The sequence below is a fragment of the Echinococcus granulosus genome (genome assembly GCF_000524195.1).
Source record: "Echinococcus granulosus chromosome Unknown EG_S00047, whole genome shotgun sequence".
NCBI classification, from domain to species: Eukaryota; Metazoa; Platyhelminthes; class Cestoda; order Cyclophyllidea; family Taeniidae; genus Echinococcus; species Echinococcus granulosus.
In genome coordinates this window covers 225,977-251,656 of record NW_020170427.1, presented here as the reverse complement: position 1 = coordinate 251,656, position 25,680 = coordinate 225,977, and the positions used below count along the sequence as shown (strand labels likewise).

Below are 25,680 nucleotides of genomic sequence, written 5' to 3'. Positions count from 1 at the left end.
ATCTCCTCAACCTCACCCTCCGCATTCTTTCTGATGATATTTGTCTAAGTGGGGCAGACGAATGAAGAATAAAGATTGGATAGAAAGAGGCTTTTCTATTATCAAATTACTTGCTTCTAGAAAAAAAAAGGTTTTGTAAAAAAATAAAGATCTTTCCAAAGTGTTGCATCCATTAGAACTATCGTTGTTGCAGTCTGCTATCTTTTCTCAACAAGATGCAAGTTTACGGAGCCAACTTTTGATTTCCTCCATAAATAACTGCTCGAAATCAATTAGCTACCTTATAAAATAGGGAATTTAGTGCTGCTATTCAAAGATGGCTGACCGTCTTCGACTGGGAACAAACACCTTTACGAGTGGAATCTTTACAGCACCGATTTCATCCAAATGATCAAAATCTAAATAAAGTAGAGAGCATAGGATTTTTGACGACAAACTCCTTGAAGTTGATCTGAGTTGGACCAGAAATCGTCTTCTTCGAATATTAGTGCACATCATGCTATGCCAGTTCTGTTACCTCGGCCCCCAAGCACAGGAATTTTGGTGTTGCGGTTAACTTCACATTGACCTGGTCAGATTAAGAACTCTCGGTCTCCCGGAAAATATACGAGAACGTCGAGGTAGTCTAGAAAGCCTAGAGTATCGCGACAAATCAAAATTACTTAGAGAATATATAGGGCGTTTCAGCAAGGATCAGAGCATTTCCGACGCTGAACATTCCCAAGCGTTGATAAGACAGTCTACAATACTAGAAAACAGTCAACACCCACCATTACCACCAATGCTAGTACATTTGAACTGAAAAATACGCATCTACTAGTTTCGGAAAATGCATCCAAATAATGGTAAAAAGCGCAAACACTTCTGCCGAGTAGTCTTGCAGGATTTCTGTACATCCACCCACCGAATGCCGTAAGCAATAGCATTAATTTTCAAGAACAAAAAGTGGTTTGCAATTGACACCTGTAAATTAGTTTGTAAGGGCAACAGCACATCTACCCAAGCAAATAATTTTGAGAGCATCAGATTCAATACTCTCGGCAAATGTAGCATTCTCATGGGTACAATGTAATACCAAAAGCCGTGTGAAATTAGGTAAGTTGCATTCATCTTTCCCAAGTGGAAACCCGACTTCAACGTGTTAATGCATCCACAGAAATCTAATGTGACCGTTGCGCTGACTGACCACTAGATTAAGAGGCCCGTGACATCAAAGTCAAGAATAGAGCGGTCACTCCGTTTGGATAATAGTAAATAAAACTGCTTGTACATGAAGACTGTTACAGCTCGGTACTCACTGATGCACTTGCCACCGCTACCATTACTGTTGGCACTTTCGACTTAGGGTGGCTGAGACAGTGAAACACCTCAGGAACAAGGACGAATAGGTCATAAAACACGTCTTGAGTAAATATGCATGTCTGCGAAGTGCTAAATGAGTGACCACTCCCCCAGCTTTACCCTTTTTCCCATCCAGGGATGTTGATCGACGGATAACAGGTAAAAGGCCTAGAGACATAAACAAGCCGAGTTTCAACAGACGCATGATGGAGTGAAATGAAATGAGCGCATCAGGATACTTTGAGGAATTTACTATAAATCAATGGCCATTTAAAACTCTAAATTCAACGCCTGTGATCTTAAGCATGCTTGGGGACACAATATTAGTTGAAAAAATGGTCAAAAACACTGAAAAAATTACAAAATGAATCTTAAGCTGGAAATTTCGTTTATCAGCATCTAAAATTCATCTATTCCAGCTTTAAGTTGGTCGTACAAAAGAGATGCGCCTCCGAACCTAGTGGAGACAATTGCTAGAAGTACGCTTGTCCTCTCTTTTTTGCCAATATTGCAAACTAGGCCTTCCGACTACTTTGTAAAAACTGATTCAAATGAATCGTGTTCCAGGATAATTTCACGAACAAGTACGTCCAAGCACATTCACGCAATCATAAACGGTGTACTGCGGTAGACGGTAAGCAATCTAGTAATTTTACGCCTTTATTAAATAATCATTTATTTACCCTAAAAACAATTTGGATATTACTTGCAAAATAACCACAAATATTCTATAATTTCACGATAAGTGACAGGCGTATGTTACAAAAACGCAATATTTAAAACCACCAGCATTAAAATTCGCAAGTCCCAATAGGTAAAAAGACAAAAAAAACAAAAAAGAAACACTTATTGAATCCCAAGGGGAATAAGTAACGGTAGGCTGTTAGCAAAACAGTTGCTATTAAAATGAGTAAAAATAGCAAAACCACGGTTAAATTCGAACCATTCCTTCCCAGCAACAGTCAGGGAACTAATCCGTGTTTCATTAAATAAAACAAAAGAATTTCACCCGTGCAAGCAGCACATCCAACTTAAAATTGTCAAAATACCACCTACTGATGTATTTAAGTAGCACTCACGTCATTCTCGGCTCCGCTGAAAAGTAACCAAAGGCGCCCACGAAGTTTTTGAGGCAGGCCTTTGAGCACGAGCTCCTCTAGTTCGTTGACAACAAACATGGATCTGCCCTTGCCATAGATGGAAAAGTACCGTTCCCATGCGGCATTACGGCTCTCTTCCATCTGGCTCGAAGAAGTGTCATCGAGAGGGAAGAGGTCGATGAAGCGCGCCGAGTGGTCCTCAGCTAAACGTGGGGACAAAAAGATTGGTGACCGGATAGCATCAACATTCCTTGCTTGTAGAGTTTTTAATAAAGAAAATGCTCTCAAAAAATTATGGTGACCGTTAGAGATTCAATGAACATTTAAGCAATTTATTAGAGCGCAAATTAATAACCATCTTCTCAGCCTAACAGAGTAAAGATAGAACAATAAGGAAGTAGAAACTAAAACAAAACAGTTCACAGATCGACATCAACTAGTTGCAAAGTTATTCATTTGGCCGGATGACTACAGTATAAAGTATTTAACAGGACCATCAACTTACTCGTAGAGGACGTTGCAGTGACTCCTGTTTTTTCATCAGGAGATTCATTATCAGCAGGATTGTCTTGTTGTCTTTCTACGTCTATGTGTTAAAAAAGAGCAATAAACCGCACCTTCTAAACACACCGGAATACCAGAGGCGAAGTTCTACTCACCCGGACTTTTGGGCGAACCCAAGTCTTTCGGTGACGTGCCGTTTTCCCCCATTTCGCGTAGCAGTACTTGAGAAGTACTAGAGCGATTTGGCAATCTCGACTCATCAGCATTCCACAGAGCATCTTCTGCCACAACAATCTCCTCAGAACCACTACTAAAGGTAAAAGAAACGTCATCTTTGAGTAAAAGGATCTTTTTCAGTAATTAAACGGTGCCTTTACTTGTCAAAAATAGCCGATGAACTACGGACGATGTATTTGAGTCGATCTACGAGGCCCTCTTCATCATGCACTCTGGTGAAAACAAACACCGTCTGAATGAAAAAAAATTACGAGTGTTAATACAATTCTTCCATTTACTAGAGACTACTGATGACGAAACTGCGGTAAATTTGTCAGAAGTTCAAAAAAGAAGCGACTTACGGCTTTAGTGGAGAGAATAATATCAGAGTACTTGGGATTCACTTGGGAAACGTGCACATCAACCGTAAGCACCTCACTCAATGGAACGACAAGAGCTAGATAGGCAGTACCCTGAACAATGATAAGGGGTAATCACTTTTGTCATGATATTGTCCATCCGAGGATATAGTTAAGCAGTTTTATTATCACTAACACAATTCCGGAAACAGAGAAAGTTTTCCGAGAGGTAAATCCGACCAGGTCGTTCGCCCTTGTCGAAGGGAGTGCAGAGGAGGCATAAGGCCTCACAATCGAGGATCTCTGTTGTGGGCAGGTGAAATTGTCTCCGATAGGTCTCGCTTCGCGAGTAGGAGTCCAGTCGTGAGAGGAGATGGCGTGAGGATAGGATGGATCCACCACTATAAAAGGCATCCTTACTCGGTCAAAATGAGCAACAAAACGATCGTATTTTTGTAACAAACAATCATTCAGCACTGGAATACGTTAACATCGAATTGACAACGCGTTTTGGAGGTGCGGTTGCACAATTCCGCCAAATGGGGAAATCATTTGGCTAAAAACGCTTTTTCCTTGCAAAAGAGAAGAATACGATGACGCCGCCAAATTAGGTTGTCAGTAGCAGAAACCTTTGCGTCAAAGTTCAACCAAGCACCATATAAACTAAGTTCTAAGTGCACACAAGTGACTAAAACGGATGTGAGATGAAAGGGTTTATTCAACAGTAAACACTTCGAAATGAAAGGCATTAGTCACCAACTGAAATTCTAGAAACGAAGCACAAGAACCAGGCTTCGGAGGGGAGCAACAGCCATAAAAAGTGTCTATCATAAAAGTCGCTTTTGCAACATAGAAAACGATAGGCCATTAAACTGGTTATCACGCCCAACAAGTCGATAGATTTACTCTCGTCTTTAGCAAACCCCACAATCACTTAAGAAAAAAAAGCAAAGATCCTTCATCAAGAGATCGCATAGCTAACATAAAGTAGCATAAGGTGCATGGGCCGAAATAGACCGACAGGCTCCCTACAGCTTTGCAGGAATGGATAAAAGACGTAGTAAGATTAGAGAACTTGGTTACCGGGCATAAAACTCACTAAAGGTGGGAAAGAAAAAATGTACTCTAACCTATGGTTCTTATACACAAGTGCTGTAAGAAAAAAAGGGAAAAAATGTGCATGCTAAATTGAAATTAACCTTGAGAGGCGAATAGGGTCACGTGCCGTAGCCGTATAGGCGTCGTTATCCAGCAATCTATAGGGCAGAAACACAAGAGTTTATGCAAACCTCGCAAAACATCGACAATGCTCCCGTTAAATTCCACCCACCGTCGCGCACCAAGATCAGCCAGTCTTTGAATAATGCAAAACGTTTCATCCACACGCGAAGTCACAGTGAACCGGTACTAAAAATAAAAACGATATGAGCACTTCTTTCGGGAATACTCGAGATCCGCAATAAAAACAGTCAGTTCAAAAAACAATGATATTAAGCGTTCCGAAAATTGGAACATAAATTGGAGACATGTGACAAGAAAGTGAAACAAAACCAAATTCCTACTTTTCGAGAGTGTGTGCTGAGGAGAATATATCCACCCAACGCGACAGCCATCCTCCTTTTAACATCCTACAAGAATTGTCTATAAAGAGAGATCCATAAACTCACGACAATTTTAATCCAAGGAACAGAAAACTGAGTTCCAATGCTGGATAGAGATGGAAGGAAGGATATGTAGTTAACACTAAGAAAGAGGATACCACGAACGGGGATTTTGCCCGACAAATAGGAGCCGGAACAATCTGAAATGGGAACATTGGCCGTCAAGGGTTCAACATACGGAATATTAATTTCTCCGCTGGAGGGAAATTAAAGGGTGTCAGAAAGTCGACAATTTCAGGAGCTTGAGGCTCTACAAGAGAATGGTTTTAGTGGTTGATAATAACTGCGTACGAGGTACGAGCTGAGAATGTGCTTTCCTCTTAAATATATTGAACAGAAAGCTCGGCAGTTCAGATTGAGACAGCTGTGCTATTGCTGGAACAACTTCAGACTCGATTTCTTGCATTAATATAGTGATCTCGTCGAAATCATCGGATATTGCAACTTCTTTAAGTGAGTTCAAAAAACTATCAGTGTAAACTTACGAAATCTTCCGCGGTCTTTCAGAGCATAGGTTATTCGAAAGCCTCCGCACTGGGACAAATATTTTTCAAATAGGAATAACCTACCGGGTCAAAGTCAATTTGATCATCCCTACTACAGTTACCGATAGATTTTTCCACTTGACAGATACGCTGACTAACTTGGAAAATATCGCAGGATAAAACAACTCTAGGAAATCAAACAGTAGATAAGGGAAAGATACATTTCACCCTTAGATAAGTACACTTCTTCAGGGCTTTGCCACATTTCTCCAAAATCAGTTCATAGGGCAGAACGTTAGGCTTAAGATTCTTCTAAAAATAAAAAAAACCGAGGAGAGTTCCACAAGAGCATCTCCCATTGTCACATGGATTATTTGCACAGGATGTACTTTCACGATAAATCTATTGCACGTATACACGAAGAAAACCCATTCAAAACTGTTCGAGAAAGAAAGAATTATGCAAACAAAAGTACACAGCATGTCTCGATCGTTATGGATAAATTAAATATGAGTGTGTAGGCAAAAGCCTCGCCCACACTTACTTGATAGAAAAAAACACGGTTTCGATATGAGCGCTGATTTAAGTTATCCTTCCTTATCTTTACCGCCTTACTAGACAGTTCAAAATGTACATATGCAAAATTAAGTTATGTATGAAACACGAAACGTCAAATAAGGACAAAAGAGTTCAGAAGTTTACAAACTTAAATCCATCAAGGCGTAAAGCTATGGGCGTCCTATAGGCATACAGGACCTGTTTTCAAAAACAACATAATCAAATTTGGATAAAGGCGCATATTTTTTACTGACTTATGAGAGCATTAAAAACCAAAAAGTCACAGGTAGTCTCAGGGTTAGCACCCAGGTGGAAACTTTCACTGGCATAGTAATCTGATATTCTGCTTATATGCCTTTTCAATACGTGTGTGGCGTCCCAAGACTTCCCTGAGGCCGAAAGAAGATATAATACTTGGGTAGAATATGTATATCCGACACAGAAAAAATATTTGAGCTACTAGCATGGCCCGAACATCAGCCCACCCGGCGTGGTACAAAGGCCAAGTCTAACGTGGATCCTTGCTAATACGGGGAGATAAACAACCATCGTACTACACATGAACGCTCCAACCCCTCAGACTGCGTTTGGTCGCTACAGTGAAGATTTTAAGTCACGCCAGCTGTAGAACCCTAAGTTCCCCGAAGTCTTAGTGAGTTCAAGCACTATGACAGAAAAAGCATTATCAACGCAGAGAACAGTTTGTGGGACCATTGCCATTGCAGTATGTTGGCTGCTTAGCTCATGGTTTTGGTAAAGAGTGACTTTTGATTTGGCCATTATACTACGCCGGGTAAGCTGGCCTTCAGGGTACGCTAGTAGTCCGAATACCTTCTGTACGCTGAATAAATATATTGTAATACGATAGTGGTTTATCCCTCGGTTCTGGTGGGGCGCCACTTGTGTACTTTGAACTAGCCCCCTTGTACCTTGCTGGGTGGGCTGGCCTCTTGGGCCATGCTAATAGCTCAGATACCTTCTCTACGCTGAATATATATTCTGCCCGAGTATTTTGTCTTCTTTCGTCTTCATGGAGTCCCGGGACGCTACAATTAGGTCAATGTATTGATGGACTCTAATTTTTTGCTATGGTAGTAATGTATCCTCTGCCACACAAATCCGTTAGGGATGAAGTTAGGTATAAAGTTGCATTTGAACACTTTTGTTAAGAAGGCATGAATAATCTATTTATCTATTGGTTACAACTTTGGAAATGGTGCTGCGCCAACAACTACAGCCGTGCAACAAAAATAATTTAGAGTTTGTAGTCTGCCAAAGTAAGGCGTTAATTGTAAATAACTATTATTATGAATATAATTATTTAAATATTTTTAATTAATGCCGCTGTTTTTGAGCAGGTTGAGTTTTGGTTGAGGGTTTAGTCTAGATTGCGCGCATTTCGAAATGCTGGCGATATTTCAGCGAATCTTAGATTGGATCCGTAATCTTTTTTGGAAAGAAGAAATGGAAATAACATTAGTTGGCCTACAGTACTCAGGGAAAACCACATTCGTCAATGTCATTGCGGTACATTTTTCCAAAGCATTATATGTCTTTAGACTGGACAGTACTGTGAAGACATGATACCCACGGTAGGATTTAATATGAAAAAGATCACAAAAGGAAAAGTCTCTATCAAGGTAAATCCACTTTATGTGTGAGTTTATAGCCTTAGATTTGGGATATTGGAGGTCAACCCCGGTTTCGTAGTATGTGGGAGCGATACTGCCGAGGTGTAAATGCTGTACTGTGAGTAGTTTCTTATCTGCAAAAACCAATTACTTCATTATGATATCGTCGGAGTATGTTTTTATGTCCTAGAGCCAGGTTGTTTGGGTTGTTCTTCCGGACAATATGCCTGTTTGAGGTTGGCATCTCAGGACACTTTTGTGCACAATGTAGTTTTTCATTAGTTAGATGTACTCATATTTAATTAAAACTTATTGTACTCTTAACTTTTAGCTTTATGGTTGATGCTGCTGACCGAGATAAGTTGGAAGCAGCGAGGAATGAACTTCATGCCTTGTTAGAAAAATCCCAATTAGCAGGGATTCCCGTCCTGGTGCTTGGAAATAAACGCGATTTGCCCGGAGCACTGACTGAAGTTGAACTTATCGAGGCTCTGAGTTTAAGAGCAATCCCTAATCGCGAAATTTGCTGCTACTCCATTTCCTGCAAGGAGCAGGATAACATAGGTTCGTGAGTTTCATCGAGTATCCTAGCCTTGATTCCCTATTAGCTCCTCTTTTTGCATTGTGCACCTTCCCTACTTCATACCATGGACCGTAATAATCTGTTATCTGAGGTTCTGGCACAAATTATCAAATTCTTGCTCTACATATCATTTATCCGCTGAAATGTATCGACATTTCGCAAGATTAAACACATTTTTCATTTTGGCTTTCAGCTAACGTAGAATACTCTGGGTAGTTCTTATAGGTACTGGGTGAATGCAATCTCAGCGCATGCATAATTCGATGCTCGTATAGAATTATCAGCCAGAAAACTTAAAATTCAGTCATAAATTGCGCACTTATGTTTATAACTTTGCAACTCATGTCTCCCAATATCTGAAATAACACTTGTTGGAGTTGTAGCACATGAGCGGGTGAACATGTATTTTCATACTTTCACTGTCACTATCAGTCAACGATAGTGGAGTGACCTCACCGTGCTTGAATTGTATTAATGTATACGATTTCAATACCACTGAAGTGCAGGTGCTTAGGTAAGCAACAGCGTTTGCTCGGTATGTATTTCGTATTTCTTCTACATCTCCACACATGAACGTTATTTTTAAAGTAGTGTCGGTTTAATGCGCAATTTCTCACCAGAATCTTAAAACGCACGCAAATGCAGTGATAGCTTCTACGGGGTTCCTATAGGTCGGTGATTTGGTCGCAATCATTGCGATAATTTTAGTGGATATTGGCTGGAATAATTGCAGTGTGACCAAATTTCCCACTCAATTTTCTGCTGCTAACTCCTTATGTTGATCACAAATCTCGAGTTTTATTTTTTTGTGTATATCTATCAATGTTGATGATGTTTTTAATAAATTAATCTGGCTGATTCTATCGTCAATCAGAGTAGAAATGTTTTTTTTTCAGCCATCTGTAGTAGAAATAGAACTAACTCTTTTTGCGAGATGACTTTTATAAGATAATGCCTCTGTTCATAGCGTATATTTACAGCCTCTGAAACTGTCCCAGGAACCTTGAACGTATGCAAGTTAAAAAGCATGCTTTAGACCGTCTGTTTGGATCTGAAGTGCGCGTTTTTATCCGATTTTTGTTGCTACTAAGAGTCTTGCCGTTTGATTGTTAGGCAAACGATCTTGGTAGTGGGTCGGCGTTTTTAGAATCAGAATAATTGCCCATCAAAATAGTGCTTCGTCTTTACTGTGGACTAAAAAATTGACCAAGCCACAATAATACATACATTAGTTTCTGAGTTATTTCCAAAGCTATCATGAGATACACAAGTCTGGAAGTGGCCTTTTTATCAACTTACAGAAGGGCTGACAGTATAGGTGGGATGAAAAGAACTCCGTCCCAGTCGTGGAGAATGAAGCGCAAGAGACTAGGAAGTCTCACAGTAAAATGCGTAAACGAAGCATGTATCATTCTGCTATATGAATCTTTGATGCTTGTATTATAGAGATCAACTCCTTTCCTTGCCAAATCTGTAAAAAATATGGTCTATAGTATTCCTTTTACAACTTGTCTTCTTAGCACCAGGGAAGTGAGTCGCAACTTTGGCAATTTTGAGTTAAAATCGTGAGAGACGGGACGGTATTGCGTCCCAAATTCAGAGGTTGGTGTTTAAGGAATAGAAGCACACACCCGACCAGCAAATCAAATTGGGTTGCTGCCGTGGCGGTACTGTACACAATGGTAGGCGACACACGTATCCCACTACTAATTGTCTGCGTACACGTCTTTTGCTGGTCCATCTAACGAACATCCCATCACTGTACCATACTGTGCTTAAAGTCTTATACAAGAGTAAGTATTTGCGGGTTTAATGCTGTGGTGGGTGCTTAGCTGCACTAAGGCATTTGCGTGTTGATGATCATGCGTCAGCATCGACTCCGGTCGTGGTGCATCCCAGTCCACAGCCTTGGCAGTCATTCCTTTAACCTTCACCCTACGTAATACGCGATTCCGCGTAAGAAGCGAACACTTCTGTGGAGATGGCGAATATAGCCATTTACGAACTTTTAGCGTTTTTGACTAGCACAGGCGAGTCGAACTCTGCGCTGAGTTGGAGAGCTGCTTTTCCAAGGAGGACCCTGATTTCCTGGATTGTATCATTGCATGCGGCAAAACTACTCGTTTGAATGCTCAAAATGGCACCTCGGAGATCAGCATTTCAACACCTGCGACGAGATGAATGCGGCCACCAGGTGTTTATGCGTTGAAGCTTTCGAGGCATAGGGTAATGTGGGGTGAGAGTGGAGCCTTGGCACGGAGCCATTTCGGAACACAAATGCAGCTTCCACTCCCTAAAATTCTTTCATTTTTAGGTCTCCGTCTAACTTGAATGTCCATTGTATTTGCCTTTTCAATTAGCTTCTCAAACTTGTAGCTGTGCCTTTCTGCTGAGAAAGCCACACTAGTCGTAATGGATGTCCGAGCTATTAGCCGCTCCTCTTCCGCTGTCTCACTCGCATAATTAGCTCTGAGTGCAATCTAATCGCTTTTGCAATCGCCTGTTTCTGTTTTGTTGTTCCCTTTCTCCTAAATGATGGTGAAGGATTAACAAGTTTACCTTGTATTGCGGTTTCATTGTATATTGGCACAGTGTTGGTTTGGGTCCGGCTCACATTTCGCGTTAGTTTGCATTCAGCGGACTTTCCTGACCTTATTTTATTACTTTCTTGTTTGTTCTAGACATCACCCTGCAATGGCTTTTGCGACACTCCAAGTCCTACAGAGGATCAAACTGAGCCATACTCCTTGAACCACTTCTTCCAGCACAAATCGTGACCCTTGCAAGTGCATCCATTCCGGTGTGTGATACAGACGTTGACGGCGGCCCCATGATGACAAACGCTGTCGTCTGTTGTGATTTATTTTTCTCCCACCCTTCTTCCCCCCTTCGCCTCTCATTTTACCCTCTTGTTGTCTGTACCACCCGGCCTTCACTTTTTTCTCCTCCTTTCTTTCCCCCGCCTTTGAATGAAGCATTGGAGTTTTTGGTTTTAACACTTACCATCTAGTAGTTCCTTCGATTTGCCCCTTCTCACAGCCGCTCTTTCTGCTTGAAATCGGATTTTTACGTTATTTTATCTGTCACCATCGCCCCTCGATCAATCGATGTTTGGTAAGCGAAAATTTATTCAATAATTTTGAATTCTTCAATGCTGATACCGAGTGTCTTTTCTTTGGTGGGGCCTCGTCCACATTAAGTACGAGGCGCAGGATTCCAGATGAGGCTTTGTAACCCTCCCAGTTGGTCATGGCGATGTGATTGCGTGGTCGCTCTTCCATATGGAACGTAGCAATGAGATCGCCGGAGTGAAAACTATTTGTGAGCCGTAGACGAAGGTCATACATTGATCTTCTGTCTAGGCGAGGAAACACTCAATCTCAGCAGTGGCGATGCCTATTGTTTCCATTCGATGCAGAGTCGCGTCATCCTTATGAACTACACTTGGAAGCATTTGCTTGCTTTGTATCGTCCCAAGTAGGGGAAAATGCACCTAAAGTGGAGTCATTTGGTGTAATACATAATTTGACGCGGTTTTTTGGGTCTTCTATTCATTTTAATGTCGACCACCTACTGTGGACGGGTACAGGTATCACTTAGTCCACAAGCAGTGCCATAGTGCAGGTCTTCAAGTCGTCCCTGTTTGGTTTCATTCTATTTTTCAAGTACCTTGCGTGAAAACACGAGGTTGATGTGACTTCAATAATCCCTCTGTTATAAATCTCCTCAGATTCAGTCATCCTTCTTCTGTGACGTCTAGGTTCTGTATCGTTTACTTGGGCAAATGTCTTTTAGCACTACCACCAGCACGGAGTGTCGGGTCATGCCTAAGGGCTTATTGAGGCGCACCGTGAACGCTACGTCACGACAGCAAGTTGGTGACAAAGACCGCTACGCAGTTACATCAGTGTTAAAAACAACACCGGCGCATTACAACTTATCCTTTCAACACCGTAACAGTTGGTAGAGTGATGTTTTAACTTTCGAAGTGTTTACGTTACGTCTACCGTGACTTGTTTATGCCGTCTGGCAGTGGATGAGCCGTAAGCCTTAAGAATATTTCCACCTAACTGACGTGGGCGTTTCCCTTGCGTCATCTAGGGTGAAGCTAAGTGACTTCAGTGGCGGTGTAGCTCCCGAAATGCCCCTGACGATCTCGTAAGACAAGAGGGCCATAATGCGCAATTTCATTTGTCGATTTGACTGTCGGTAAGGATTCATTTCGTTTTAGGCTGGACATTTTATTTTGAATTGGACTTCAGCACTTTGGTTAACTTTTGTAGCCATTTTGTCAAACCCTCGTGATTGTTTAATCGACTTTCATCTGGGGAAGGCGAGGGGGGTAGGCGGATTTCGGAACCACTAAGTTCTCTTTTAGCAACAAACTGACTCGCTTTTCACCCTGTTGATTTGTTCTAGGGCATTATTTTTGTCCGAGGATTGCCACATTAATCCCTACTACTAATTTGTCTGGCACTTTTGATGTGCCTAACACCTTAGCCCCATACTTGCCAAACGACTAATTTTCTATTAGAATGCACCAGGAATAAACTGGTACCCGTGGAGGCTGGAAAATAATTTAAATATGGAAAAGATTTATTATCAGGATACAGACCCATTGAATGATCAGCGTTGAACGTTGTCAACGCTATGCCACACGTAAGGGTAAGCCGAGTCATTGTGCGCACTGAGTAAAATTACGAAGGCATTTATGTTATTTTGTCCTAATTACGGAACATCATGTTTGTTTTGCAAGTCTAGGTAAGTTGGAAACCTCGCTTTAACCCTTTCTTTTGACTACTCTTTCCTCATTGTTCAAATGCTTTGGGTGATGTGAATATCTACTTATTTGATTTAAGTAGATATCCTAAGTGATCAGTGAATAAAATTACTTGAATGCCAAACAGTTTATTTACCTCCATCTCTGGCGAGTATTACAACCTAAACACTTGTACTATTCCTTGTGAATGCTTCCACTGAACTGTCATTTCGTCTAATCAAGCCTACACCAAAAAATTTTTCAACAGTTAATACTGCACTATTCACAACGCCCTTGGCAAAGTTCAGTCATGTGGAAACAACAGAACTGTCCAAATCTTTAGACGATATCCGCTATATTGTGTACTACTAATAAAATCGTCTTCACGTATCAGCGCTGAACCAAGTACTTCACTTTGATTTCCACTGATCCAATTTAAGTTGTAGGCTGTACAGCGCAGCACTGCATCCTGTTTTGGATAGTGATGATAGAAAATTTATTTTCAGCAGTCCTTTAGCTCAAGAGTTATGTACAACACTGCCTATTAAACCTATTTGGTAAAGTTAGGCCATGTGATAGGTGAAATGGATTTAACCAAACAGTATCGTGAAGCCACCAGAGCCTTCTGCCTACTACTGCGGTGAAACCAGGAATCAACTTGCAACTAAGCCGTTCAGGAATTATTAAGTTGTTGTCCTGCTGACCCAGTGGTCAGACTTCGTTGAGTTCTTTACAGCAAGTGTGTAAATGACCTGGAGACCGAGGTCACATTATTAAAAATCAAGAAACCACTGTCCAGATGTAACGTTTCGTAACAAAGTTCCGGTTTTTTAAATACCTTGATAATAACATCTTACGGCACAGGTCGCACTTGAAAAAAAAACATTCAGAACAAATTGATCCGAGTGGCCAACTTTGTGTCAAAATAAATGGGGGAGGCTACTTCTATCAAGGGGAGCTAATTGATTCGCCACGAGTTCTAGTGTTATCAACGTTTGTGTCGAAGTGCACTTGCAATCAAACGACTGGTTTCATTTGATTCCAACACAAAAATAGCTAAACTAGTTACTGTTGCCACTCGGATTGCATCAAATACAAAAGAGGTTACAGCATCAGCCGAGGGTAATGATTTCTCAATCACTGTCAACTCCTAGCTCTACAGTGAAAATGTCAGCAGGTATCAAGCATAGGAAATGCGCAATATACGAGACAACTTTATTATTTCAAAAGCAGCTTGTTAATCAGCACAGCAGCTTTTATCCTCGAATGAATGCAAAAGGAAATGCAAATTCTGAAATTAGCTTTACTCTAATTTATTTATTTTGTCCCTTGCCAAAAGTCTGTCATGCATGGCATTCTTTTGTTTTATGACGCTTTGTCACCGTTTTATCAACTTTACTTCGATATGATGTTTCACGATAACTTCCTGATCTACTTCTTTGTTTATTTTGCAAGATCTAGACAATTTGGATACGAGGTGTTGCACTTAAAGTATTCACTGTGAATGGTGGAAATACAGGCTGGTAGCCCCCAAGCCTCCTGTACATCGATAATAGGTATTCTGCCCTTGTATTATGTATTCCTTCGCCTTCAGGGAGGACTGGAGATGCTACATTGGTGGCAACGATTAGTGAACCAGATCATAAAAGTCAACGGCCGGAATTTTTATTCCTGAATACTAAGCCTTGATGAGATGGAAGCGAGTCATATGTTGTGGATGGGAGAATCTGTGATGACCCCTGGCAGCAGGGTTGGAAATTATGTTTACTTTCGACACCTACCCCAGTCCCGTGATCTGCAGAAATGCAACCAACAGCTGAACCGACACTAGCTGCGGCTGTAGAACATCTACATAAGTGTTATGGAGCTGTCAACGGTACCCAATATGAAGATGTCAATTAAGTGAGCACATGATACCTCCTCCATCTCACTATAGTTGGAAAGAACCCAGATTGATGGATATGCTTGGGCATCACTGAGGTGCGAGCAAAGTGGTAAGGAGAAGCAAATGTAAAGCCTTGTTCCAGCAAAACTACTCTAAGCCCCTTTCTATGTCAAATGACTCTGCTTTTCCTATTGGTAATGGACAGATGAAATGAACTGTGTATTCTCTCAATATAGTTCTTAAAGAGGACAAAACTGCAGATTCGATGGAATCTCCATGAGGGATTAGTGATGCTGCCATCAATTATCTTCTCAGTCGCACCTAAGTTCGATGACTGGCATGGGTAATTCTTACAGCACCGTACAGTATTTTTCTTACAGCACCAAATAGCGAACGCAAGAGGCTGGCCAAGAGGAGCACCTGGGACAGGACTTAGAAGATGAGAGGGACTATACAACACTTTTGTTGCTTATTTAACTCTTTGTATTAGTTGCGCTGGTACCTAGAGCTTTGTTATTGTACGTTTAATGGGTGGCCTGGTGCCTGGCTCACGTCAGTAGCCCTTAAGCCCTCTGTACGTCGTCATGACATTTTATACCACATAATTACGTCTTGTTCCGTCTGCAATGTAGTCTCGAAGGAGGATGGTGGGTTACAATGCTGTTATTTCAATTTACACTATCGGCGGAGAAAATAAAGCATGAACTAGTACATTAACAAGTTCTGTTAGCAGGCAATGAGTCTATCTGGTGTGGTGAGATGAGCGCTGAAAAATCGACATAAACACGCACGCGGGAGGATTGGCGGTCGACATTGATGCATAACGTTTAATGAATAGCTGTTATAAGCCCTGCATTTTATGCATCTCATATGCCATGTGAACTTAACTGACAGCCGTGAAATACAAGGCTTTTAACATGAAGAACGCATCTTAACCAGTGGTAATTCAAGAGGTCAGAAAAGTGAATAGTTTCTACCATTTCAACAGTCTAACTCATCAAAGGTGACGTGTGAATGAATTATGCTGAAGTGAACTTCCTGAAGTTCTTCATGCAACTTCCAATTCGCGGTATTTCTACTACCTCACCAGTCAGGTAGATCCAGATTAGGCACTTCTTTAGCAGTTTACTGAAGCCCAAAAGTAGTGAATAGAAGTAATAGGGTATGTTCACATTCCATAAAACTCCACTCTGCTTCATAAATATGAGAAATTAGGCAATTGTTTTCTGCTTGGAAATATTTCTAAACACAGTTATTTGAATAAAACCTTTAGGCGAGAGACAGTCAGTAAACACGATCCTCGTGGTGAATCGGACGTCATCGGTCCCCAAGACAACAGACTTCACACACACACGTGACAGTGATATCTGTACCCCTTCATTAAACTCCCCCCCTTCCAAAGCATGTCATCGTTCAACTCGTCTGCTCATTCCAAGGTTTTCGAGGCTGAGGTAGAAAGGGGAAACATTAAGCCACTGGCGTATAACATGGGAGCCTAATTTCTACTTGGTGCTTAATGGGAGTAGGTCCGTGACAAATTGGATGCCGTCAACCCCCCTATGAAAAGCACCGAAAATACGCTTGACCATGAAATCTATATCCTTTTATCCGTACCTCCCCTGTCAGAGTATATCCTCGTCCTACACGTCTGCTTATGGAGGCTTAGGTGGTTGGGACAAACACCGAATCGATTACAATATATCTATTTAAGACGTATACTACTTAGATACGATTTAATCCATTACTGCTGTAAGCTAGTTCCCTTATTTGTAAAAGTAATCTCTCTTTTGACTTATTTCAATGCTATATGATAAATCTTCACCATTTTTAATCATAACATCTAATAACTGTTCTCGGCACGTATATCTTCACTAATTAGGAGTTGTCAAATGCCACGAGGTAGTCAAACATTAAACAAACTTTGAAATTACCAATTCACAGTATTGCTTTACTTTGGCCAGTCTGCGGTGCAGCTCTAGGGCCTAGAAACTGCTAATCTGATGTCACGTCGAAATAGGGCTGGTTAAAGTTTTGAGATGTGAGATGTGAGAATACTGGACTAGGATGCTATAATCCAATGTCAAGTGTTCTCACAATTACAAAAGATGAGGATTGAGGCTTCTATTAATTTCTATCTCCTTAATACTACAGTGGCTTCAGTTTTGAAATACACTGAGTGTAGTTACCTGGCGGCAGAAAATTCGGTTGAATTATTAGGCTAATAGTACATTCCAAACTCTTCCAGTGGTGGTTGGATGACAGTGAATAAACTGTATTATTTTGATTGCCTGTTTACCTCTTCGTTTTGATTGCGCGAACATTTAAGGTTCCGCCTTTGTACTTACACCCAGCTACATGGCCTGCGGACTATACCGGTAGCCCCTCGACCATACTCATTCTGTCTTCTTGCGTCTTCAGGGAAGTCATGGGGGCTACAAAACCCCTCAGGAATCGATTAAACATGAAAAACTGATGAACGTGACAATTTGAAACTGTCATAATCTGTTAACTCTTATAGACCGTAGAACTGAAAACTTATTAAGGCGCGCTAAACATGGTAGTGAAACATTTCCAGCGAAAGTCGTTGAATAACCTGAAGGTATGCTAAATTTGCGGGTCTGCGCTAGCATGTTATGTTAGCTTGCCTGAAGCGTGATTAGACCAGAATGCGGTGAGACTCAGGTCACCGTTCTGAAAACACAAAAAATATCGTGTTATACCTACTGTGACCCCTGTTTTGCTAACTCATGCAGTAGCCACGCAAAAATAGGAAGCAATAGCCTTTGGCATAATGCGATGTAAAGCAGTTGATGGAACTGACATTCTGGATAGGGCAGATACCTCATAAGACCGCGTAATCTCTTGTGCTTTCCTCCTATAGATGCACATTAAGGAGGTTCCGTGCATCGGATGCTCAAAACTTTGAAAGCTTTGAAATGAAAACTTACTTGATTTCCTTTGGCATCAACCCTACTTGAAAAGGTTCGTCAAGTTCTCTAAGCACTGGTATACATTTGTAGGACAAATGGCTTTGCAAAAAACATCTTGTCACCTCAGGGATGTTTCATAGTTCTGTGAGATCGATTTGCTTGAACGTTTCTAATCCATTTGGAGTATCGAGCACCTCCAAAACAACACAAGCAAAGGAGGATTCTCACTGCCTTTTAATTTTGGGGATACGTAATACCGGATTAGATCTTGCGCAGTATCTTGGTATCCGATTAACACCTGAAAGTGTCATATGGCCGTCATTGTCTTCGTGTGTGTGCTGCTTATTCAACACACTTTTCACATTGATACAGGCTATGTAGCGCCAATAAGATTGTGGTAATTAGAGTTGATACTAGATGAGTGGGAAAAGCGGATCCTTCAGTTCAACTAAACTTGACCACCTAGACGTTATGGTACGTAAATGCTCGTGAATTCTTGAGAACCACTGGTTGCCAGCAGTCCAGCTATTTATATTGACAATCCACTCTTTTTTGTAAGGGTTTGCCCTTAATACTTTCTGCACCAACTTTCTCCACTTCGTCCACAAGCCAGACATGATGAGCATTCTCCACACTTCCCGTCTCAAGTAGAAAACATCAATAGAACATAAAAATAACTATACATTTATTAACTTTGCATAAATAATAAAACACCGGAAGCAAATCTGTCTTAGGTTCCGTTTGTAGTAAAGAATATTAAGAGCTTTATGCATCGGGCCGTCGGAGGGTGTACTCACTAACACTACTAGCCTTAGGCATGGTACTTCCCTCGTGAAATGTCCCAAGGCCTATCACAGCCTGCCTGATTAGAGTCCTGACTTGTTTTATTTGTCGTTTGGCCATGAGGTCACGTTTTTCAGTACGTCGTTTGGCGGTTGCACTCTTATGAATCCGTCGCATCCAGGCAAGTTGATCGGCATGTCCGTAGAAAAGGAGGAAGTCATTGACGAGGACAGGAATAGTGTAGGAGGTAAGCAGGATGCCGATGATCATACAAAGTACAGCTATCAATCGACCCGGTACGGAGGAGGGAATCACATCGCCATAACCCACCGTAGTCATTGTTGTGAAAGCCCACCATATTCCAGTGAGGATGGAATTAATTTGCAAGTCAAAGTAGAATATTGACGTGCCGAAGAAGATGGCACACAAAAGTATCAACTCAAACACCATAACAATGTTTGTGGCGGCTGTTCGTATTGTGTAGATCAGCACACGAGTGGCTCGTTGCCTCTGCAATAGCCGAAAGATTCGAACGACAACGAAGACTTTGAACATGTTAAAGATATCGATTGTGAAGAAGAGTGAATTCGCTAGAGCGTTGGTTGACTCGGAGGATGTGAGCGCACCGACGTAGGCCAATATTATGCCTTCAACGTAGAAAGGAAGGAGAGAGACAATGTCGGTGATCGTATAGAAAGACCGCAACCAACGGAACAAATTCGGACAGAATATTGCACGTGCGATGAGGTCGATGGTAAAAAGCACAACACAAATCCATGTGAGTACTCGAAGGGGTAAAACCGGACGTGTAGCTTGACAGGTCTCGTCGTTAAACTCTCTGTAAGATCGATGAACGGGGAAGCCATTCAATATACTCCTGTTGGCATTGTCGTGCGTGATATTCAGGGCTGGACCGAAGGGCTCCCTTAGCTCAGGAATATAGGCTATGGTCATGTAGTTGATAAGGGATGCTACTATCAGAAACTGTGATGCCACATACACTCTACTAAGAGTAATCTCTTTGGGCGTCTTTTGTAGAGTTCGCCAGTTGAATGGCTTATTGGTCAAGCGACTTTCACTATTTTGGCTGTTGTCAAGTCCATCATCACCACCACTACCTACATCACCCCCAGTGTCGTTAACACTCGCACAGTCGAGACGCCCTCTTGCGACTCCACTAGTATGACTAGTCTCACTATCATTGAAGCGATTTAGTCCGAACTGCCCTCTCTCCGTGTCGGCGTTTGTAGTACTATTCCTAGTTGCAGGGGTGTTGTTCTGAAGCGATCCTAACCAGCGCTTCTTTGGCGTATCAGTAATGATTCTCCACACGTATTGGCGCAGTTTTTGCCAACGGATGCTCAAGCTGAAAGTCAAGGAAACATTAGTTATCTCAAGCGCATTGCTTTTGGATGACCGCCGATACTAATAATCCACCTAAAGCTTAGTGCAGAGGTGCTAGGAGTTTTACCCCATCTAATTCCCATGCTTGCCTCATGCAGCTGAAATGAGTAATCACGTGAACTCTAGCCTACTTTAACTGTGAGTAACTAAATGCGACCTAGAGTCAGAGGCAATTCTTGACATTGCTTCAAAGGCTTTGGGTGGACCTATGTGAATAGCATAACACGTGGAGGAAACCTTACTTAGTATCCTTGGAAATGGAATATCTTCTGCAGGTTGTAGGCTTTAATTCACCCATAAAAGCAACTCCATTTGAGTGACTGATTCAGTGATTGACTGACTCTGATAGAGACACCTTTAGCATATATGAAAGCAGTTAACTGCTTTAGGGATAAGGGAGAGGTAGTAATCACATCAGGAACATGTCTATCAATCGCCTAAGAGCATGAAGCCTTCGACTAACCTGTGATCTCAGACAACATTATAAAGAATGAAGAAACAAGGCTTAAAGTGACATCAGCCGACCTGATTTGGTCGTGCTTATGCAATGAAAAGTTGATAATGTCATCAACTCATCCCACACTAAGTAATAAGGCCTTACAGTCCTAGCTAAGCATGAGAGAGAAATGTGCAGGCTTATAGTCTTACTGCGCATTAAACTCCTTATCTGAGAGGGATTCCGAAAAGGTCTCCTCAAACTTCCTCAAAGACTCCATTTTTGATTTGGTGTCCATCACGGGACCTAGGCAGCATCTCTGCAAATCGAAACCCAGCTGTAATCCCCAAGCTTCCAGCTCCTTCTCTAGCAGTGGTCCACAGATGTTCAGTGGTAAATGCATTTCTTGATGGCGAAGATAGTTGTGAACGAAGCGAAATACCACGGGATCCCTCTCAAGGTAGTATTCATCCGTCTCAGGAATGTACTCAGCAGTTTCCAGAATTTTCTCAAACACTATTTGATCTTTTTGCAGAGTACTTATTTTAACAATGAAAACCGTTCCACTGATGTTTAGTTTCAACAGAGATCCCGGATATTTAACTTCGTAGCCGTATTTATTTAGGGAAACGAAACTGGAAGGTGGTTTGACTGGAGGAGCATAAATTTTTGGCTTTCTTTGTAGTGGAAGTGAGCTTGAATTTTCTACTTTGGTGGTGCAAGGCAGACTAAATGGATCTTCAATTGGGTCATCGGGATTGGTGACGGGACAGCAGGAAAATTTGCCTGAATACAGGTTAGTAGACACTTCTGTAAAAGGATTCTTTTCAGGCAGAGATTGCTTTACTATCGGCGGCCGACTTCTTGATTTATCTGTTCTAGTCTCCTTCAGGAGAAATCGGGCATGCTTGTCACTGGTCTGCAGATCTTGCTCTTGTGAAAATAAGGTGTCTTTGGAGTCGACGACACTCGCTGTAGTCGAGGCAGTGGATTCTGACGTGCTCTCACTCAAACTGTTCCTTGAGTCGTTGGGGACGTTGGTGTGGTTGCCATCTGAGGAATCCATTCATATCCCCTGTGCGCGGAGCTTCCGATGTCCGGTCAGCGGTTGGTATAGGTCACTCCAGCTTCAACTTCACGCTTATACTGACTGTCAGATGCGTGTGAGCACACAGTGCCCCTAATACCAATCAAAATTGATACAAATGACCCAATCAGCTGCTATTACAATGGTGCATCATATCACGTGTTAGTGACTTGGCGAAGTATTGGAAATGGAAGCCTCTCCGAACATTTTCTTACCCAATACACTTTACTAACTTCATAATCAAAAGGCCTGTCAAATAGCCCCAGACCTGACAAGCATTGTTTACATTGTTGAGCTCCTGATAGCAAAATGATAACTATCCAATGAGGTGACTTGAGCTGCGTATTCACCTTGACCCTGGTTCAGCCATTGCACGTGATTGGAAAAGCCTACCAGCGTGATACCTCTCAAAGGTGAGTTTACTACTCATATCCAAAACAACCCACCTTTCGTTGATGATAACTCCAGATAAGTGAAAAACACTGATATGAAGACAAAAAAGGAGGCAGGGGTCCGCTTTGCCTTCCATGACTCTTGAGATCTAAAGATGATACAAGAAGAATGTCAACTAAGGAAATGGGATGTTTTGGATTCCTTAGGATCATAATGTAAGGATATATTAAATTATGCGAATCCAGTCTCCACGGCTGTAGACGCCACTTCGGTCTCAAAGGGCCCCCTCCCTACCTTTGGCTTTCCAGTGCTTCTGTGCGGTTATGGTGAGCCTTCATCCATAAATCTGCGAGATTTCACTTTATCTATATTTTATTTAGTAAGTAACTACCATAATTATAGCTAAATCAGGTTCTCTGTGTTTTTGGAAGAGAAATACCAGCGTAAAAATTGCCTTGACGAAAAGGCGGCCCAAGTTTCAGTCAAGATTGCCTATGGTGTAAAACTTATCACAGGAAAGGTAAACTGCTTTGAAGAGAACAAAAAGCCTTAAATGCGGTATACAAATCTGTAAATGAGTTAATGAGATGCTAAACTATTGCAATTGCTGTATAAACACCTTGCATACGCAAAGTTCACTCAGGACGCAATTCAAATTACAGGTGCGGTGATGAGAGACTGCAGAGCGGTTAGGCGCACGGTTTGACTGTACTCACCATCATGCTAGCAGCGTAGATCACCCATTGGAAGGCAAACTCGAACCAACAGCAACAAAATAGGCACTAAGGAGGCAACTTGTCAGCTCAATAGCGGAAAGTTGGCACTCAGCACCAAAATGCCTTATCGGATCCCCTTATTCAAGGGCATTTTGATTCTTAAAACTCCGTAATTGACACTGGAACAAAAAGTGATCATAAACTACCTACTTATAAATGCGAACTTCTTTCAATGTAAAAGTAATTCCAACAGGAGTATACAAAATTTCTAGTCAAAAAAAGCAGATTTGCAGCTGCAGAAGTATCATGTGATGGTGCTAACTGCTACAAGCACGTCTAATGACCTGTAAAATTGCTGTCAGAGTCTGTTTTTTGAGCTTACTGCATTAAGTCTCTATTTTGTTTCAACATAATTCCGTGCGTCTATTAAGTGTCTATTAAGCTGATGTAGTAATCAAAGTAGCCATAACTGATTCGTGACCTTTCAAAATCGACTCTTTTGTAGTGGATAGCAGAAAACAAAATAGGAACCAACACACACACACGTACACGCCGTCGGATGGGAAACACATTTGTACTACTGCAGCAATGTTCTTAGCTCAAGTAAACACGTACATCATTTTTTGACAGCAACCAAATTTGAACGAAAGCGAGACAGGAACTGTGAATGGAGGTGAGTGGATGGCACGATTGCGCGCTCTCTTTGCCCTTCAGAAGAAGCTTCTCGAAGGAAAACAATTGACACGCCTTTAAAGCGAAACCAGACATGAGTTATTTGACTCAGTAGGCGATACAAAGGAGACTTTGTTGCAGTGGGAGTAGGCATTTGCAATCACAGCAAAAAATCACGGGATGGGATACTATTGGGTGGATAAAAGGTTTGCGTGCCTCCTTGGTTATGCATGTGTTCTTTCATCACATTACATTAGGGCATTGTCGAAGTAAAGGAGCTCTAGGGAAGAAGACACCCGTACGGCCCAGAAACCAAAGTACAAAGGCGGAGTCTTCAGTAGCCCCTTCGAAATCAAAACGAAGAGTTGTATAACCCATCAATACATTACACATAATTAGTGTATTGCTTAACAGATAAATATAATATTTAGTTGTTAGTTTGCCTCTCAGTTTTGGTAATGGCCACTTAGGGCTCAGCTTTTGTAACTTCGCAGGGTGGAATGGCCTCAGGACCGTGCTGAAAGCACCCCAAGCTCTGCTCTATGTCAACAATACATATTATGCTGGAGTATTATGGCTTCTTTGCCCTCGAGGAAGTCTTGGAATGCTACAGCAGAAACCGCTTCTGATCTATAGCCTATATTTCCATACAATGCTTGAAGAAGATGATCTAACTGACACGACATCTATATTTGCTGTAGACGACTCTTAAGCATTCAGAATTTAAAAAAATAAAGAGTCGCACCAAAGGGAATGTTTTTCATCTTCAGCTAAATTCAGCAGAGGTACCTAAAGCGCTACTTTTATATCCCAAATGGATTCTATTCATGGATTTGCAGCTTATGAAGGAAACATGTAGCGCAAAAAAACAAGGAACAGAGAACGGCTTACACGATTCCCTCTCTTTAGTTAAGGGGATCGACGACAATGACGTAGAAAAGGAAAAAGAAGAAGACAAATTCTATGAACCACTATTTGGTGGAATTTAGCAATTCACTGAACTTGACCAAAGCCTTCTTTAGAGGAAGACCGGTGAATGGTAAATTTACCGAAATATTTTAACGCATTAATGTGTTATACTGCATGAGTTTACAATGGGAGGAATATAAAGTCGAAACTGTGGCATCGATACCAGGGACTGGTTAAACTTTCAACCATTAATCTCAGTAAAATATACTTGAGACCTTGTCGATACTTTTGCGTTCTGCTTGGTTAAGCCATGTCATGGGACAGTTTATTACCCATCCAAACAGTAGATAACGGTAAAAATAAGTGTACAATATCTTTGGACCTCAATCTGTGTAGTGAAGTTCATTTTAATTAATTTTAGTTGAAAGAAATAAAGTACGTGCAATGCTTTAGACGTTTGCTGGACTCTTTGTTTCGATTTTGGGACCACTAAAGGCTCCGCCTTTACACTTTTGCTGGGCTGCATGGTCTGCAGACTGCGCCAGTAGCTCTGCCGCCCATATGTACGCCAACAATGCATATTCCGCCCGATTATTAGGACTTCTTTCGACTACAGGAAGACTCGGGGCGCTACACTGGTGGCGATGGAATGCGGATCCGATCTAAAAGGATGTCTATCCTGCTTTCTATAACCGCCTGGTAAACCTTAACGTAACAGAAGAAGAGCGCATGCTGCGGATGGGAAAACCAGTGACGACCCTTGGCAGAATGTCTAAAAATGACGTCTACCTTCGGCAACTACCTCAGTTCCTTGTTCTGCAGGAATACTATTAACGACTAAAGCCTCAGCATCTGTGACCGCGAACCATCTGGTTAACTTTGTTACTGAGCCCCCTTCGGAAGTTGTATGAAGATGCCAATTAAGTGAATAGGGGATGGCTCCTCCACCTCTCTACTTGTTAGCTAAAACCCAGACGAACATATGACTGGGCAGTACAGGAGAGAGAACGAAGTGGCCGGAAAGAACAGGCCCAAAACTCCATCTCCACAAAACCACTTTAAATCTCGTCTCTTTTTAAACGACTCTTCCTTTTGGGCCAGTGATCTTACAACTAGCGATGGGCGTACGAGGTGGCTAACACATTTCTCCTTCTCCAATACAGTTTTTAACCAGCAAAACTCCAGATCCAGTGGAATTGTCGAGAGATATCAACGACGTTGCGGCCAGGTATCTTCTTAATTACATGCAAATTCGATGACTGAATAGA

At 41.6% G+C, this 25,680-nt stretch overlaps 3 protein-coding genes across 3 annotated transcripts in view; 1 reads left to right on the top strand and 2 right to left on the bottom strand. All coding sequences in view use genetic code 11, as the record gives it.

Annotated features, from left to right (window-relative positions):
* The window catches only part of EGR_05866 (TBC1 domain-containing protein), a gene marked incomplete at both ends in the record, with an annotated part of 25,298 nt that extends 18,115 nt beyond the window's left edge, over positions 1 to 7,183 (bottom strand). Inside the window, 15 exons of the mRNA XM_024495115.1 lie at positions 2,421 to 2,644; positions 2,947 to 3,027; positions 3,101 to 3,252; positions 3,323 to 3,414; positions 3,524 to 3,634; positions 3,717 to 3,921; positions 4,720 to 4,776; positions 4,851 to 4,927; positions 5,188 to 5,321; positions 5,360 to 5,431; positions 5,473 to 5,628; positions 5,667 to 5,715; positions 5,751 to 5,851; positions 5,888 to 5,978; positions 7,154 to 7,183. Coding sequence (XP_024350461.1) covers positions 2,421 to 2,644; positions 2,947 to 3,027; positions 3,101 to 3,252; positions 3,323 to 3,414; positions 3,524 to 3,634; positions 3,717 to 3,921; positions 4,720 to 4,776; positions 4,851 to 4,927; positions 5,188 to 5,321; positions 5,360 to 5,431; positions 5,473 to 5,628; positions 5,667 to 5,715; positions 5,751 to 5,851; positions 5,888 to 5,978; positions 7,154 to 7,183 — 1,632 coding nt within the window. The remainder of the gene's footprint in view (positions 1 to 2,420; positions 2,645 to 2,946; positions 3,028 to 3,100; positions 3,253 to 3,322; positions 3,415 to 3,523; positions 3,635 to 3,716; positions 3,922 to 4,719; positions 4,777 to 4,850; positions 4,928 to 5,187; positions 5,322 to 5,359; positions 5,432 to 5,472; positions 5,629 to 5,666; positions 5,716 to 5,750; positions 5,852 to 5,887; positions 5,979 to 7,153) is intronic.
* Positions 7,184 to 7,628: 445 nt separating this feature from the next.
* On the top strand, positions 7,629 to 12,600 carry EGR_05865 (ADP-ribosylation factor-like protein 8B; the record flags this gene model as incomplete). Its single annotated transcript, XM_024495114.1, has 5 exons — positions 7,629 to 7,751; positions 7,784 to 7,864; positions 7,900 to 7,973; positions 8,187 to 8,423; positions 12,540 to 12,600. The coding sequence occupies 5 exons, from the start codon at positions 7,629 to 7,631 to the stop codon at positions 12,598 to 12,600; spliced, it is 576 nt and encodes a 191-aa protein (XP_024350460.1).
* A 4,245-nt stretch (positions 12,601 to 16,845) lies between these two features.
* Positions 16,846 to 24,938, bottom strand: EGR_05864 (Potassium voltage-gated channel subfamily C member 3; the record flags this gene model as incomplete). Its single annotated transcript, XM_024495113.1, has 5 exons — positions 16,846 to 16,948; positions 20,848 to 21,421; positions 22,116 to 22,204; positions 23,817 to 23,909; positions 24,745 to 24,938. 5 exons carry the CDS (start codon positions 24,936 to 24,938, stop codon positions 16,846 to 16,848), a joined length of 1,053 nt encoding a protein of 350 aa, XP_024350459.1.
* Between the last annotated feature and the right edge of the window lie 742 nt (positions 24,939 to 25,680).